At 40.9% G+C, this 18,381-nt stretch overlaps 1 protein-coding gene and 1 long non-coding RNA gene across 2 annotated transcripts; both read left to right on the top strand.

Annotated features, from left to right (window-relative positions):
• The first annotated feature begins 190 nt into the window (after nucleotides 1-190).
• On the top strand, nucleotides 191-10,296 carry LOC131230754 (zinc finger protein CONSTANS-LIKE 13). Its single transcript, XM_058226713.1, has 4 exons — nucleotides 191-915; nucleotides 3,341-3,553; nucleotides 9,190-9,470; nucleotides 9,862-10,296. Exons 1-4 carry the CDS (start codon nucleotides 301-303, stop codon nucleotides 9,983-9,985), a joined length of 1,233 nt encoding a protein of 410 aa, XP_058082696.1. The 5' UTR covers nucleotides 191-300; the 3' UTR covers nucleotides 9,986-10,296.
• Nucleotides 8,227-8,776, top strand: LOC131230755 (uncharacterized). Its single transcript, XR_009164091.1, has 2 exons — nucleotides 8,227-8,460; nucleotides 8,570-8,776. It is a non-coding gene; the product is annotated as an uncharacterized LOC131230755 (long non-coding RNA).
• Nucleotides 10,297-18,381: the final 8,085 nt, after the last annotated feature.

Below are 18,381 nucleotides of genomic sequence, written 5' to 3'. Positions count from 1 at the left end.
ACATTCCTTTTTTTCAAAACATTTCCCCATTCGGAACAAGAACTCATTGTGTAACGGGTAAGGAGGCATTTTTATCCTTTTAAAAAATGAAAAAGTAATTTTTGGTTTAAGAAAACTCTATTTTGAAAAGGAACAGCTCCTACCATGACTACGTCACAACGCAAGGACACTTGGACCAAATACCCTACCGGCAGAATATCTAAATTTGTTCTGTAATTCACTACAACAGAAGTTCGTTGCAGTAGCAATATATAGAGCATATATAAACGACAGCAGAAAACCTTCCACAGCAAATTCCAAATGGCAACATCTCCCACATACCAACACTACCACTCGCGACAACAACGGCAGCAACCAGATAACGTAAAACAAGAAAACAATCACAGCCAACACCAACAGCAACAACCACAGCGAAGTCTCTGCGACTTTTGCAACCAATCCATAGCTCTGCTCTACTGTCGGGCCGATTCAGCAAAGCTCTGCTTCGCCTGCGACCGCCACGTCCACGCCACGAACCGGCTATTCTCGAAGCACCTCCGCTCCCATCTCTGCGATGTCTGCGATTCCCGGCCCGCCTCCATTCGTTGCTCTACTCACGACCTCTTCCTCTGCCACAACTGCGATTGGGACGCCCACGACGGCCGCCGATCGCCTGGGGCCCACCACGACCGCCGCCCGCTCGAGGGGTTCTCTGGGTGCCCGTCGGCTTTCGAGTTCTGTTCGGTTCTTGGGTTTGAAGATAAGTCTCTGTTGGAATCTGATGAGGGAAGGGATTTGGCGGCGACGGTTGATGGGTTCTTGGATTCTTGGGTGTGGGAGACGCCGCCGATTGTTAGCCTTGATGATTTGGTTGTTTCCACAACGAATGATTCTTGTCATAATTTCCAAGCTGTTGGGTTTCCGCCTCCGCCCAAGGTAAGGAAAATTTCCCCCTTTTTTTTGAGTTTTTTATTTTTGGATCTAATTGGAAAAATATTAATTGGGTTTGTATGATTTTTAATTTTGGTTCATGGATTATTGTTTGATTTCCTCATCTATGATTTTTTTATTTTTTTATTTTTTTAATTTTTTTTTGAGTTTGGAATTTGTTTTAGTTGGGTTTAATGTGTAAGAAAAGATAAGAATTGTGGCTGGTTTGAATTTATTATTATTATTATTTTTGAATGGTGTGGTTTAGTTTAATTATTAGGTTGTTTGATTTTATTTATTTTTTCTTTTATAGATTATCTTATGTTGTTTTCCTCTTTTATGGATTTTTTATAATTTTATTTGTTGTTTGTTGGCTAGGCATGTTTGGATTCATGGAAAGCATAGGAAAGGAAATAGTATTTAGTGGGAAACCTTATTTTTAGGAAATTGTGTGAAATGAAACATTGTTTTTTAACAAGCTTTTCTTAGAAATTTACAATCTACTTTTCAATTTGTTGTTTGGCAAAACAAACAAAAAAATCTTGGAAAAAAATTCTAGGTCGTCACTAGCATGTGCCGGATTAGGACATGTCATATGTGGGATGCATGAAGATGGATAGTGGCACATGTGGCATACGCAGCATATGTGGGCGCTTGAAGTTGAATTGTGGCACATGTAGTACATATGAGGTGTTTGAAGTTGTAGCAGTGTCACAAAACAGCACATTTGACACGTGAGCACAAGACACGCATTGGTACATTTGACATGTGGGCTCTTGAAGCTAGATGTCAGCATGTGTGCACATTCGCACCATTGGCACATGTGACATATTTGGAGCGATTGAAGATGAACAATGGCGCATGTGGCACATTGGTGCATTTGGGGTGCTTTGCACATGTGGGGTGAAGAGAAGAAGAATGGTGGTACATGTGGCACATTAGCACATGCGGGGCACTAGAGAAGGATGGCGTCACATGTGGCACATTAGCACATACATGTGGGGTGCAAGAGAAGATGGATGATGACACATGGCACATTGGCACATGTGGCATAATGGCACGTGTGGGGTATAACCAAAGATGAGCAATGGCATATTTGGCACATGTGGCATATGTGAGGTGATTGAAGATGGATGTTGGTACATTTGGGTTTAACTAGAAACTCATTTTGTTGTCATCTTGGGAAAATGCCTTTCGCAAGAGTGGAGGTGGGAAAATGAGTTTGCTTATTTTTCAAAAAGGATAGAAAGTGGGAAATTGTGTTTCCCACAAATTCTTAAAAGAAAGGCTTAATAAACAATGGAAAGTGAGTTTCATGGGAAAGAATGTTTTCTTTCCTTTCCTTCCCATGATTCCCAACAAGTCTTGAGAGAAATGTTCAGATAACAGACAGCTAAATAACTCTGTCAAGGTGCATATGGCCAACTTGATATATGTATATCCAAGCTTCCAAAAAGGTTGTCCCCACCTTGAAGGTCATTGGGTGCAAAAATCAATTAGAACCATTTATCGGGTGGGCCACACTGTAGAAAACCATTGAAAACAATGGACAGCTGATGAGTAATACTTCAACAGAGAGGCTTCTTTACCGAACTTTTCACCACCACCTAGGAGTAATGCACAATTCTTTTGATTCCAAGGCCCCACACTCCCAAAGAACCCAAAGAAAATCTCTCATCGAAGAGGATTCTTCATTTCCAAACCTCCACCGCCCCTAGATAGTAATGCCCAATTCATCTCTTTGATTCTTTCTGATACCTGGGCTCCCTCCCACCAAAGTTTTTTGAACTTCATCCCACCTCGTAAGTTTGAATTTGATGCCAATAGAGAATGGAATGATGGGTCTTTTTTTCTCTGTGCGCTTCAGCTTTCAAAAGATCCTTTTGTGTGCCATTTGTGATCACTGAAAAGTATGCTGATGAGGGGCAGCCCTTCATGTACCTTCTCCATTTTCCCAAAACCCGTTCTTTCCAATTTCAAAATCGAGACATTTGACATGATCATAAGTTTTTCCATGTCCATCTTTGACCTGATTTGTGAGTGCTTTGGCAATGATTTTGTAGAAACAGCCCTCCAAACTTATAGGTCTGACATTCAAAAATTTCCCAACCCCTTCCTTCTTAGAGCCCCCCGCTCTCTCTCTCCTGAAATTCTTCCAAAAATTTCCAAACCCCTTCCTGCTTAGGCATTAGCATGATATATGTTCCCTTACCTCCTCCCTTGCTAAGAATCTTTCTCAGATTTATTTTATTTTGGTCTACCTAGAAAAAAATATGAATTGTTTTATTTTCAAAATACATGATCTCAATATAAGCTGTAATTTGGTTATGAGCATTTTGCTTCTGTTTTCAAAAAGTTATTCATGTTTCTCATTGTTTATTCAACTTTTCTTTGTTTTTTCTTTGATTTTCTGGACATTTTGTCTTACCAGCACCGAAACGTAGCTTGTGGGAAACACAAGGATGAGATTCTTGGTCAGCTTCGTCATCTGGTTAAGTCGGAAACCAATTTGAATAATGATCATGGGGAGGTCGAACCGCTACAAGGATTTCAGTGCGTGGTCCCAGATCAGAATCTTCAGCAGCAGGATATGGGTACAGATGTCAAACATGATCCAGTGCCAATTGCTGTACCTAGTTCTGAGGTGTGACCTGCTTTTCCTTCTGCTCATTTTATTTTCTAGCTACTGTACCTTCAGCAATTTCTGTTTTGTTTGCTCTTGATCAGTTCTTTGATTTATCTTACGATCATTTAACTGATGGTATCTGTAGATAAGTAGCTCCATAAGACCAGATATGTGTGGCCACTCAATTTATGTGGTGTCCCAAATCATATACCAAAAAATCTTAAATTTCTTTAGAATGCTTAGATGAAAGGCCATGAAAAGTTTGATCTAGTTAATTTGAGCAGTGCTTTTCAAGTAGACTATCCATGATGTTAACATTCTATATGTTGGAAGTTGTTGCCCCTCGATGCGGTCTGGGTGAAGTTGCAATCAGTAGGGGAGCTGTTGGGGACATGCCTGGTGCAAGGAAGGGTGACAAGAGATGTCTGGCTATTTGGGGGCTTTCCCTCATTGAATTGTGGGTGGTCCAGCGGGAGTGCAACCATTGTTTAGTCTGTGATACGTTGTGCTCCCTGGATGCAATATTCTTTAATGTGAAGCACCTAGCAATTGATTATGCTTCCTCATTCACGGATCTCAGTGTGAATTCTGGGGTTTTGTGATGGGTTCTGGGGGTGCTTTCTATCTTTGTATCCAGAAAGACACCTTGTCATCCTTTTGGTTCATTTTAATAAAATTAGTGTTGCTCTTCCCAAAAAAAAAAAGGAATCATTTGGATTTAGAAAGAATTTTTTGTCAATAAGAGATCTGAAAGGAGTTTGAAGAGATATTGGGTTCCCATTTAGAGTTGTTAGTAGCTAAGAGTGAGGCAAAAACCCTCCTAACTATCAGCAGTACGTAGAATCTGTGCGGATGAGCAAGAATAGGGACCACAATCATAAGGCCTGGGTTATCAGGTTTGACCGAGTCACTTGGTGGTGCTAGTAGATAAACATGCATAATTTGCCGGGCTTGAGTCTGTTTTCTGATAGCAGGTAAGCAGTGAAGTCTGAGTGCCTGGGATCAGCATTACACGCTTGAGGCCATCATGACCAGGCAAAGGACCCACCTCAAAAGATCATGTGGCAAGGAGGACACAATGGGTGTTTTTGTCTTGTCTATTGTATTATGAAGATATAACGAGTGGGATCGTTTAGCCCTTTTTTGTATAGTTAAGCTTGAATTTTAAACATCTGAACTCAGCAATCAGCATTGAGCACTTGAGGCTATCACCACTAGGGAAAAGGAAGACTTCGAAGTATCATGTGGCAGTTATTAGAGGGTACAAAATGTGTGTCGTGCGTCCCCTTTTTCGATACGTAGCTCAAAGGTTTTCTGTCTTCGCTGCTGTATTATGAGAATTTTTTTTTTATCGATTTGCATTATGAAAGTACAGTGAGCAGAAATATGGAATAGTCTACTCATTTCTTTAACATGTTTTTTTTATATAAAATATGGCGATTATGTTTATTTTTTCAACTTAATGAGATATCAAGCTCTCGCAAATGCGTTTTGTCGTGGCTTTGAGTGGATGTCTATCTCTAAAATACTCATGTCCTCCCGTGAATCTTTATGTAATATCAATTCCACTGTGTCCATGTTTTATATCTACTCCATTTCAGTTGAGGATATTATTAACAAGAAAGGTCATGAGTAATTTCATGTTACGGACAGGTAAAATTCATGCAAGACATGATCTCATTTGATTTGGAGAACCTCTCTTTTTTTCTTTTTTCTTTTTTTCCTTTTTTCTTCTTCCTCTTCTTTTGCTTATACAAATTTTCAGCTTAGGGCCTGTTTGTTTTTCAAAGAAATGGGAAATACCTGGGAAATAGTAATTATTACAATTTCACTGCATCTGAAAATTCATGGGAATTTGTGCCTGTGAAATTGGTTCAAAAGATGTAATTTTAATTTTTGAGCTGCAAGGTAATGCGAATGATATATCCATTCCGTCAGTCTGTTTTATTACAATATTTTAGAGCATGAGACAAAAAATGAAGCGGATCCAACACTCAAGTGGCCCACGCCAAAAGAAACAGTGGCCCTACAAAGTTTTTAACAGTAAGTATTCGATTCCCTTTTTTGTATGACGTGATCCAATTGAGTATTGGATATGCCTCAATTTTTTACTCATGCTATGAATTCAACAGGAATAATGGATGAACGGTGTAGATAAGCGAAATGCATCACAGTGGGACCCACAGATATTTTGTAATATTCATGGTTTACGTGTCAAAAAATAAGTAGTCAAATCAGGTAAGTTGTAAATGTAGGGGGAAGTAATTATTTCTTTTTTACACTGCATTTACCATTTCACCGGAAAATCAAACAGGCCCTTAAAGATGAATTATAGGAAATGCGACCTATTTGCTTAGTATTCGTGAGTTTTCCAGTCCTGAAGGGGGGCCCATGATTTGGTAATCCGGACCATTGTTCTGTTGCCTCTGCCTCCCATGCCCCAATAACTCCCGTGCTGGAAGATGCTAGCCACCATTCTTTCGACTTCTTCAGTTGAATGTGTACCATGCTGAATTTGTCTTTTTGACTAGCTATTTGTAGACCAAAAATTGAAGGGTTATGATTATGCAATTGAGAGGAGATTTTCAGGCATGGTCCATTCATGGCAAGTCTCAACATGCCAATGGTCTGGATTGCAGAAAGCATTGGCCTCATTTATCAGAATTGGAAAGCCTCATGTAATGCAAAGTCTCAGGTTTTTTATCCTGTAATTCCTCTTTCCGTAAATTGTTTCATTCATATATGCTATGCACTCGTATATCTGTCTAAAATGACTGAACTAGTATCCTTCAAAAAGAAAAAAAAAAAGGAAGAAGAAGAAGAAGAATGAATGAATTAGTTGATGACTCAGGTAGTGATTGCTTGTGCTTGTATCAGCTTGTAGGCCATGAGGACCGTTGAAACTTTTATTATGAAGCCATCATTCTTCTCTCTTTATTTCTTTCCCACTAAAGTATCACAGGGTACATGACTCAAAGTTTCAGCACAATCTGCATATACGATCTACATCAAGGAGTTAGGAGAATTGTATTTTCCATCTGAGGAAATTATGACTTCCAAACATGTGGCATAGAGATCAACATGTATTGAAAGGAAAAGTTAAGGATTTGGCATCCACTTGATGATTGAGTTAATCAATCTTCTTTCTTTGTTGGAGCTGCGCCACTTAGAAATCACATATGCTAGAGATCAAGAAATATACTGTGAAATCACATATGCTAGATATCAACACGTATTGAAAGGAAAAGTTAAGGATTTGGCATCCACTTGATGATTGAGTTAATAGCTCTTTTTTTTGTTGTTGTTGGAGCTGCGTCACTTAGAATACGCCAACAGGTACAAGATTGGCAAGTAAGCCTTTAATTGCACAAGCAGGAGTGAGAAAGGAACGTATAGATATGATATTAAAATAGTATATGTTTTATATTTAATATAATATAGGAATCGGCTATATGCCCTAGACATCAACGGGCGTACAATGCCTTTCTGGAATGGCATGCTCTAGGTGCCATCTGTTTGCAAATATTGCTCTGTGGGTAATGTGCAATAGTTGTGCTAAGGTGGAGTGTGGGGCCTGACTGTCTTGGAATCAAGGTATTCTGTTACGGTAACGGTGGCTGTAATGGCCACCACCGTTACCTTTACGGTACGGGCTGTTATGGCATCCGTAACGGCTGTTCTGGTCTCTTTATTATTATTATTATTAAAAAAAATCCAAAAAAAACCACTATGGGCCCAGTAATGGACCGTTATGGAGCCATTACAGCCTTTACGAGGGGCATGGGCAATTATGGGACCTGTAATGGCCATTACAGGTCATTTTTTTTCTGTAACAGCCATTATGACCCTGTAACATGTAATGGTTGCCACTGTTACCTCTATGTAATGGCCTTTAATGGCCTCGTAATGGCCGTTACAGCACAACTTGACGTGAGTTGTATTGGTATCAATGGGTTCCCTACTATTTTGATCAGCCAACTACCTGAGAATGACCTTTTGTTTGTGGGTGCTTTGTGCTTATTGGTTTGCATGGTAGCTGCCCTTTTGTTTCCCTATTTTTCTCGGTCACACTTTGGGTTATGCAGGGGGTCAACGTTGGGCTGGGTTGTGATGGAATACTAGTGGTGTCAATGTGAGTCTCTACCATTGTCAGTTCCAAGATTTTGGGTAAGAGAGGAAGTCGATGTCTGGTGGACAGCCAATCATATAATTTTTTGCTAATGTGCTATTAAAAGCCGGCCCCAAATTGCTGGGAGAGGGAGTTGGAAAGACCCTAATAGTACTGGATTCAAAGTCAAAGGGGGAAAAAAAATAAAAATAAAAATAAAAAAAAGTCAAAGGGGAAGATAAGGTGATTTTGGGAAGATCCCTGGTTAGGCAAAAGAGCTTCTCAAGTGGGCCTTCTATAGATTCTATAGGTTGTCAACCACGATGGAGTCCCTAGTCTGAAGATTGCAATGAAGTTTTGGGAGTAAGATAGTTTGGATCACTTTCAAAAGAACCTTAAAGATGATTAAACAGAGATTAAGCTCTGCTGTTGGAGAACCACGATGAGGTCCTTATTTCTCATTGAGGGGAGGATGAATGTATATGGAAATGGACCTAGAAAGATTCATTTTCTGCTTGCTTTTTCTAAGGTTGAAGTCTTTGTTAGCGATGGGGGGAAAATCCTCACTCTGGACCATGCAGAAATGGTTCGCCATCTCTTCATCGGTTGCCACATGGTTTGGAAGGATGGTTTCTAAATCTCCTTGATATGATTGGAATTTCCAGGAAAATCTCAGTGCTGCCTCTTCAAGTTGGGGGAGAGGTCTCTTTAAAGAGGGGTGGGATTCCTTTTGAGAATGCTTCTGATGGCCCTTTTGATGGAAGTTTAGAAGGAGAAAACAACCAGAATTTAGTGATAAGGTCCCTTCGGTAAAAATGTAAGAGTACTGATCGAATCAAAAGCAATCTCATAAAACTGGGCTGATATTCTCTGCCCAGAATTTTGGGGGATTTTGACATTGCACTTGTTTTATGATTCTTCCTTAGTAACGAATGGTGAAGCATCTCATCCCATCTTTGTGCTGTGTTGGAGTTGGCCATTAGGAGGGTGGTGGGAGCTTAATTCCAATGGTTCCTCTCAAGGTAACCCTGCCCCCCATGATTTGGGCGGTGTATTACTTGATGATAAGGACAACATACCTTTCAATCGAAAAAGGAAAAAATAAGAAGAAGAAGAAGAAGAAGAAGAAGAAAGATGATAAGGACAACGTCACCACTTTTCCAAGGCCTCCATGAAGGTATGACACGATGTAATTTGACACTAGCCTCAAGGGAAGCGCTGATTACTTGAAAATGATTCTAGCCTCAAGAGTAGCTGTTGAAGGTGATTCCTTAAATGTCATAAATTGGGTAACTCTGAGATGTGGAAGCCGACATACATATTTGATGATATTTGCCTCATCACCTCGAGTCTAAACATTTTGGTTGTCACATTTGTGCAGAGTCATTGTTTTAGCTAATGGAGGGTCCTGGGCTACCTCTCCTCTCTTATCCTAGGAAATTCATTCCTTCTTCAAGTATAATTCTTCTTGTGAATAAAGTGTGTATAAAAAAAATGTTAAAAAAGAAAATATGCCGCACTATCATGATTTCATTTTCTTATGCAGGCAAGTACACTCCAATGGCAGGGATACGGCTCTGAGGAGATTGCTCGAGTGCCTTCTTATAAAGGCTTGTTAGAAAGCTCCATTGAGGAAACTTCATTGGTTCTTGAAGGAACTACCAGTGCCAAAGGCAATGGAAATCAAGCCAATGATAACAAGATAGCCCAACATCATCCCTTTATTACAGAAACTGCAATATTACTGCCCAAAAGCACACTCGAGGTGCCAGGCCAAGACAGAGACACCGTGATCTCACGGTACAAGGAGAAAAAGAAGACAAGGAGGTAAACGATAGTATATCTTAAACATAGGAACATATGGTGGCTAAGCGAATGAAAATGGTGTTTTTTTTAATTTATTTATCTGGCCAGCAACTGGTTGGTGGGGCCCACCATTCTGTGATTGGGACCATTCTCTGGTGGGATCTGTCATGAATGGATCAGGCCTCAAAATTCTCCCCCCATTAGGAAATCTTACTCATATGGCGTTTCTTTTACTTGTTGAACACCGAACATTTGCTAAACCATCCCTTCCCAGGCTACAAATCAGACCAGCTAAATCATCTGATGGGAGGCTTTTTTTTTTTTTTTTTTTGGGTAACGGCCCATCTTTACTGTGGCCTGCAAGATGGTTTGGATCATCCAAAGTGCTATGTTGACTTTTTAATGATGACAGATATGATAAGCACATCCGCTATGAATCGAGGAAGGCTAGAGCAGATAGCAGGACGAGGATAAAGGGCCGTTTTGCGAAGGTGAATCAAGATCAAAATGTCCGCTCCGTCCCTCGCCAGGTTTGAATACATTCATTCCTCAGCACGTTATATATATTGTTTGTATGATAATCACATGACTCTTATAAAAGAAAATTGGGATTTGATCCCATAAAAATATGATAGGCTGTGATTTAATCCAAGTTGTTTAGTCTATTAGCTTTAGATTGTTTTTTTTTTTTTTTCTTCTTATTTTCTTTTATTTTTATTTCCACGTATGGATGTCAATAGAGTCTCTTAGTTGTATGTGTTCATGTTTTTGAATATGTGATGATCAGATGTGAAATTGGAAAATTTCCCAAATATTTTATGGAAAGAACAATGATCTCATAGTTGTACGTGAATTTTCTTAAAATGCAGCCCCTTCTTTCCCCTCAGTGTCGCATGTGTGATGTTGGAGCCATGGCAGAGATGGGCCACACCATGAAGATCCCCCTTGATTGAAAAGGTGGGTCCCACTGTGAAGATAATCTGGTAAAAAAATCAGTCTAGTCCACTCATCAGGCAGGACACACCTGTGCAAAAACCAGCACATGAACGCATGATGGTCGGCCAATTTTCCTCAATCATTTCTAATTTTTGTTCAGGTGTGTCTGTCAGCAGATTGGACTGGATCATCTGCATGGTGGCGTCCACCTTTCACACACAACAGCCCAGTTGTACCATGCAATTGCCAGGTTGGTACAAGCGTGCAAATGCGTGTGGGAATAGCAAGCCTCACAAACCATTTTTCCGAAAGCCCACAAGCTCGTCGCATATGAACTGGCCACACCATTTGATTGGTTCAGATGTGGACCACACACAGGTGTTGGTCCTACCTCTCTATGTGAAGTTTGAACTAGGTGTGGAGGTGGCCTCGGTCGAGCCCGCGATTGGTCTGGATTTGTTGAGGCTAATGGCTAGTTTATCTGGGCTTGGACATGAGTTTAAAATGGGTCCGGCCTGGGCAGGTTCCATTGCCTACTTGAACCAATCAAATGCTTGTTGCTACCTTATGAACCGGGTGTGGGGCCCATCTGATCAGTAAATTGGACCTGATGAAATGTGTACCCAACCCCACTTGGTTGCTTGAGACCATCCAGATTGTGTGATCAATGTTAGATAGACTATAATTCAAAATGATGATTGATTCCATGGTCATTACCCATTTGATTACAGAACATTATGAGAGTGGACCGCTCTGATTTTGGGGCGTGAGCATGCTCGGTGCATGCATCATAATGAACGGCCCTGAGAGTGCCTGGTCTCAAGAACTTGCTTTTATTTGGCCTGAGCCTAGCCCTGGCCCATTGGATGGCCTGGCTTAATCTGAGGCCGGTTTGCTTTCGCTGTGGTCAAACCAAGCCTCGAGGGTTCCTTGGGCTTTATATGCTTGGGTTAAACTAGGGTTTTTTATGCTATTCCAGCCGGGCGTATTAGTGTCCTGTTTGTGTGCAACTTCTGTGAAAGGTGGCTTCATACACTCTGTTGGTCGACTCCCCGATAAACAATCCAATTGATTTTGGGTGGGTGGAATGGCCATTAGGTTGAGGTGCGTATGTGATTGCATTTTTGAGAAAGTACGTCTCTCGGATGTAGAAGGTTGTTGATGTACTATCTTTCCGGATGGATCTTCACAACGTGCACTAATTGCATAATCCCGACACCACAATACCACCACTACAAAACACGACCGTCGAGTTGAAACAGAGAAGTAGAAGGGTAAAAAAAAAAAAAAAACGTAAAAATAGCAATGATGAAGCTGAATTTTATTTTTTTTTGCTCTCCGTGACAAAACCCTACCGGTAGCCCCACTTTATAAAATGGGCTTTCAACCTGTTATGAAAACATATATTGAGAGAAACTGTCGTGATGTTTTAAATATATCATGACTTAAGAGACACGTTTCACATGATGGAAATAATTTAATCAAGTGAATTACATCTAACAATTACTATAAAAACAATTATTTTTTTTTAAAGAAGTAAATCCAGGTAAAATTAAGCCCATCCACGCCAATGAAGTCCTAATTCCCCCATAGAGGTTTGCATTGGTCTTGGTCATAATATAACACATTCATAAGAGTCTATTGAAAACAAAGGTTTATAAACTTATTTACAATACTATTCCATCTAATGTGGGACTAAAGGTTTCATTCAAGACCAAAAAAAAAAAAAAAAGTTTTTGCTTTTCAAATCTTTTTCTTTGTAAATTTTTGAAATACATATGGTAAGGGTAGCAACTCAAGTTGAGATAACCCCAAGCCGGACCAATTTACTTAACGGGCGCAAAATTCTTTACGAAACCTAACCCACCGTACATGACCCTCTTGACTTAACCTGACTAACTAAAAATTCATCAAGCCCCACTGGTTCTTACCAGACGCACTTGTTCATAAGGAGAGTCCATGGATAATGGTGAATACCAGGGATGTGGGCCTGCTTGTGGTTTAGACCGATATGTGGGGCTAGCATCCTAACATAAGTCAGCACAAAAGTGGAGAACAGCAACAGCCATGCATACATCATGGTGGGCCACAACTTTCTTTTTTTTGCATGGTCAACGCATGAATCCTTGTATGGGGGCGTAGATCAGATGCGACCATTACTCTAGGGCCGATCTTGATTTATGTGTGTTCTATATCCACTCCGTCCATCCGATTTTTCATATCATTTTAGGGCATAAGTCCAAAAATGAAACAGATCCAAATCTCACGTGGACTCTACCAGAGGAAACAGTGGTGATTATTAAAAACTTCTCGTGGGCCACAAAAGCTTTTGGATCAAGCTGACATTTGTTTTTCACTTCATCCAAGTTTGTGTGACCTTATCAACAGGTTGGATGGAAAATAAACATTTTGTGGGCCTAGAAAGTTTTTAATGATACATAGTTAATTCACCATTGTTTCCTTATATCATGATCCACCTGAGATTTGTATCTGCTTCATTTTTTGGACGCATTATCTAAATTAAAATGATTGGAAAAACAGATAGACGGCGTGGATATAGTATACACACCTCTAGGTGGGCCCATGGTAAGGGCCGCACATCTAAGGTGAGGCCGGGCCCGCACCTAATCGGTTCCCTCATAAATGAGCTTGCCTACGTGGCAGGCTGGCAGCCCTCTCCTCTGGTGACCTCATGAAAACTCTTTCATTGGCACCGTCTAACCATGAGACGCCAGTGGGGCCCTATTATGTTTTGTGTGACATCCACTCCATCTATCATGCGTCGTCGGACCCAAAAATCTGATATATATATATATATATATACACACACACACACACGGAAACGCTCACCTATGAACCAGTTCGTACCTATTACATACGAACTTTTTTGAGAACCCATCATAAGTGATGTGGATCCAAAATCTAAACCGTTCATGTGAAGTAGCACCTCGTGAAACCCCCCAGGACTAAGTTTTACTTTGATCTAGAACTTTGATGGGCCATGAAAAATTAAAACAGTTTTCTCCCTTGATTTGCATTTCTCTTTGCTATGGCCCCCCAGAATTTTAGATTAGGGTGAAAATTTCTCAAGTGAGGTTTCATGGGATTCCGCATCACATGGACCGTCCAGATTAGACACCCATGACACGTGTGCAGAGGTGCGCACGTGTGTAGGTGCATAGGGGAGCATGACTCTCTCTCTCTCTCTCTCTCTCTCTCTCTCTCTCTATATATATATATACATATATATATATATATATGGGAAAAGGTACTATGTGTGGGCCCCACCGTGATGCGTGTCGACCATCAACACCGTGCATTTGATGGGTGCCCTCTAAATTATGGGATATCCCAAAAATCAGCTGTATACGGAACTCAGGTGGGCCATACGATCTAAAATCATGTGAAGACATCGTTAAAACATATAAAAGTACTTGGTGGGGCCCACCTGAGTTTTGAATGCTGTTGAAACTTGGTCTGAACCCTCATCCAAGTGGGACACACATAATGGATGGGCTGGATTTGTAAACCACATCTCAGTGGGCCCAAAAAATGATTATGAATGATTTAATGGTGCACGGCCCCTCCCCACTTCTGTATGTGGTGTGGCCCACACAAGTCACGGATTGACTTGCTTTTTGAAACCTAGGCCCACGATGGAATGGTGCATCTGACTGATGGGGTAGATGTTCAAAAATCATCACGGTGGGGCTAACACAACTCGACCTCATGGGACAGACTCGTGAGGTCCCGTGAGGTCGAGCTGTGTGGGCCCCACCGTGATGCGTGTCGACCATCAACACCGTGCATTTGATGGGTCCCCTTTAAATTATGGGATATCCCAAAAATCATCCGTATACAGAACTCAAGTGGGCCATACCATCTAAAATCATGTGAAGACACCGTTAAAACGTATAAAAGCACTTGGTGGGGCCCACCTGAAATTTGCATGCGTCTGAAACTTGGTCTGAACCCTCATCCAAGTGGGACACACATAATGGATGGGTTGGATTTGCAAACCACATCTCGGTGGCCCAAAAAATGATTATGAATGTTTTAATGGTGCACGGCCCCTCTCCACTTCTGTATGTGGTGTAGCCTACACAAGTCACAGATTGACTTTATTTTTGAGGCCTAGGCCCACGATGGAATGGTGCATCTGACTGATGGGGTAGATGTTCGAAATGCATCACGGTGGGGCCCACACAGCTCGACCTCATGGGTGCACGGCCCCCTCTCCACTTTTGTATGTGGTGTGGCCCACACAAGTCATGGATTGACTTGATTTTTGAGACCTAGGCCCACGATGGAATGGTGCATCTGAATGATGGGGTAGATGTTTGAAACGCATCACGGTGGGGCCCAAACAACTCGACCTCATGGGACGGACTTGTGAGGTCGAGCGCATAGTACCTTTTCATATATATATATATATATATATATATATATATATATATATATATATATATATATATATATATATATATATATATAAGATTTGGAAGCCACACTAATCTTAGTATGTTTGAAAGGGATACAGATTTTCTGACAAAACCTTTCACTGAAAGTTCTAGCAGGATGCTAGGTGGGGCCACTGTGATGTTTGTGAGGAATCCACACCGTTCATACGTTTTGAGAGATCATTTTAGGCCATGTGACTAAAATGTAACTGGATCCAAAACTTAAGGCAGTCGCACGAGAGGGAAAACTGGAGAAAGAGTTTACTACTGTTGAAACCTTACTGAGATGTGCCTTGATGTTTATATGTCATCCAAACCGTTTATAAGGTCATTACAACTGGGATGAAGTGAAAAATAAAAATAAAAACTTATCCTGATATGATGCTTTGTGGCCATACGAATGTTTCAAATGGTGGTCACTGAATCTACAGTGTTTCCCCTCATACAGCCAACTTGCGTTTTGGATTCACCTAATTTCATCGGGTGTCCTAAAATGATCTCTTAGAACGGATGGACGGATTGGATTTCTCATAAACATCACTCTGGGCCCTTCCAATCAAATCTCACCACGTCACCGAGTTCGGCGACCTGGGAAGCGGATTGCGTACTGTGTATACTCTCTGGGGTCCACCGTTATTTATTTATTTTATCCACTCCGTTTATCCATATTAAAAGATAATATTAGTACCTTATCCCAAAATTAAATGTATTAAAATCTCAAGTGGACCACACCACAGGAAACAGTGTGATTGAACATCTACCATTGAAAAATTCTTGGAGGGCACAGAAGTTTTGGATGAAGTTGAAGTTTGTTTTTTCTCTTAATCCATGTCTTTGTGATCTCATGAACAGTTTGGATGACAAATAACATTACTGTGGGCCCTGGAAATGTTTCAACGGTGGAATATTTCCACTGTTTCCTGTCGCATGGTACATTTGAGCTTTCGATTTACTTCAAATGTGAGATCAACCCTTAAAATTAGCAGGAAAAATGGATGGGCGGTGTGGATAAACCACATAATTCACAGTGGACCCAACTGAGTTTACTCAGTACGATAAAAGCGTACTCAGTACGCAATTCGATTTGAACGACCTAAATCTCCGGTAGAGCTGGGCATGTCTGGCCCGATCCGGTGGATCCGACCTGATCCGACTAGATCCGAACCAATTCGATTTGAACCAGCGGCCTAGATCGATGCGGTTTGAGTAGGGTCAGTTTGATCCGACCATTCATCGAATCGAGTTAGATTCAATGCCAATCCGGACCGATCTGATATGTAATCCGATCCAATTGGATCCGGTCATATAGTATGAAGTTAAAATATATGGAGAAATAAAGGGCTGAGGTATAGTTTCTACTACTCATTTTTCTCATATGCAAACATCTCCTCTCTCATTGTCTTTTTACCACTCATCTACTCCCTCCAACAAAACAATGGCTAAGATGGCAGTACTGGCGCCTCCATCATCAGGAGAAATTAAAAATAAGAACCAAGCCCAGATGAACGTGTTGAAGGTAGTGGCTCTCCTTTTAATTGTGCTTTCAGCCGTTGGGATTGGAGATATCTCTACTGGGGTTGGGTTTTATGCAGACCCAGACCAAGAATTTCTCTTGAAAGTCTACACCATGGTGATTCTCACCACCTTTAAATTGGGGATCGGACTGCTTTTGATCTCTGTGGTACTTGTGCAGGTGCCTATATCGGTTGTTATAGCCAAGAAGCTAGTGTGGGTAGTTGTTGCATTGGTCTACATTTCAAAAAAGATATGATCCAGTCAGTACTTCTATTTTTTCCGATTGGTATGGTCTACTTGAGCTTTGGATATGCATAAATTTTGGGTTCAACCCCTAAAATGATCTGGAAAAATGAATGGACGGTGTGGATCAACCACATGCATTCACGTTATATCACACCAACTATATAGTCGTGTGTTGCTTAGATAACTTCAAATTAGTTTCTTGTATCACACGCAAGCTATCACAAAGAATGAGTCATATCTGGATTTGGAGTGGACCCCACTACAGAAAACAGTAGGAAGAGTGATTCTTACCGTTGAAACCTTCCTAAGGTCCACTATGATGTTTATCTAAGATTTAACATGTTCAAAAGTTAAGACAGACATGAAAGAAGGGAAAACACAAATTTCGGTTTGATTGAAAACTTTTGTGGGCCTTAGAAAATTTTAATGGTGGACGTCACTCTCTCCACTGTTTTCTGTGGTGGGGTCCATTTGAGCTTTGGATCTGACTCATTCTTTGACTGCTGCCCTAAATTGATATCTCCAAATGAATGGACGGTGTGGATACAACACATATATCATGGTGGGTCCCATAGAACTTGGTCACGTCACTTCAGTAGGGAGTCTAGCTACTCAACGTGTTAGTAACTAATTCGCATCCCACACGCAAGTTACACAGGTGACAGGCTGTTGTAGATATGTGTCGTGTGAAGACGAGCCGCCTCGAGCTCCGAGTTGTACTAACGGCTCAAATGAGATCAAAGTTACATGGGCCCCACCATAACGTTTATTTTCCATCTAATCTGTTAATAATGTTAAAAATATATGGATAAAGTGGAAAAAAAAATTTCATATTAATATGAAACTTTTGTGATTTGAAAAAGGGTTTCAATGGTAAACGATCAATCCCCCATGTTTTTTGCAGTGTGGTCCAACTAATCTTTAGATTTGTCTTATTTTTCAGCTCAAGCATTAAGACAAGCTCTCCAAATGGATGGACGGTTTGGATATAACACATACCTCATAGTTTGACGCAAAGAACTTGCTAACATCAATACACCGCCACCCGCCAATCCGCTTCCTGTTTGTATCACCCACTTCTCTCTTCTGATGCAAACGGTACCCAATCCGATCCGATTTAGTTTTCCTAACCGAGTCGGACTCGATTCGGGTCAGGCTAGCAATGCATCGGATCGAATCGAGTCAGATGACCTAGACTCGGTCCCGGATCAAATCGAGTTCGGGTCAAGCCATGTAGAATCCGGGCAGAGTCGAGTTGGACCCAACCCGATCCGACTCGGTCTGATGCCCGGCTCTAAGATTCTCTGGGGCGCAACTTGGGTGAGATCCCGGATCCGCCAAGGTTGGTGGGACACTTGACGTTGGGGCTCACATTGATGTATGTGTCTTAAATCAATACCGTCCAACCATTTTGAAATATCATTTTAAGGCATGATACCAAAAATAAAGATGACTCAAATATTAACTGGACCACACCACTGGAAATGGTCATGATTGAATCCCCACCACTAAAAACTTCACGGGTACTACCGGAATGTTTATTTTTCATCCAACCTGTTGATAAGGTCACAAAGACCTGGATGAAGAGATCACACAAAATATCAGCTTGATCAAAAACTTTTGTAGCACACGAGAAGTTTTTAATGGTCGCTTACCACAGTCTCTTGTATTATAGTCTACCTGATATTTGGATCTGCTTCATGTTTGGGATCATGCCCTATAATGAATTTTTGAAAACGGATGGACGGCATGGATGCAGTCACACACATCACTGG

The sequence above is a fragment of the Magnolia sinica genome, chromosome 17, assembly GCF_029962835.1.
Source record: "Magnolia sinica isolate HGM2019 chromosome 17, MsV1, whole genome shotgun sequence".
Lineage (NCBI taxonomy): Eukaryota > Viridiplantae > Streptophyta > Magnoliopsida > Magnoliales > Magnoliaceae > Magnolia > Magnolia sinica.
The sequence above is the reverse complement of the archived record's forward strand: the minus strand, read 5'-3'. Positions and strand labels throughout refer to the sequence as shown.

Coding starts and splice junctions, on each gene's coding strand:
- LOC131230754 (XM_058226713.1), top strand. CDS start 301: ATGGCAACATCTCCCACATACCAACACTACCACTCGCGACAACAACGG. Junction 3,554..9,189: donor TTGCTGTACCTAGTTCTGAG/GTGTGACCTGCT, acceptor TTTCTTATGCAG/GCAAGTACACTCCAATGGCA. Junction 9,471..9,861: donor GAGAAAAAGAAGACAAGGAG/GTAAACGATAGT, acceptor TAATGATGACAG/ATATGATAAGCACATCCGCT.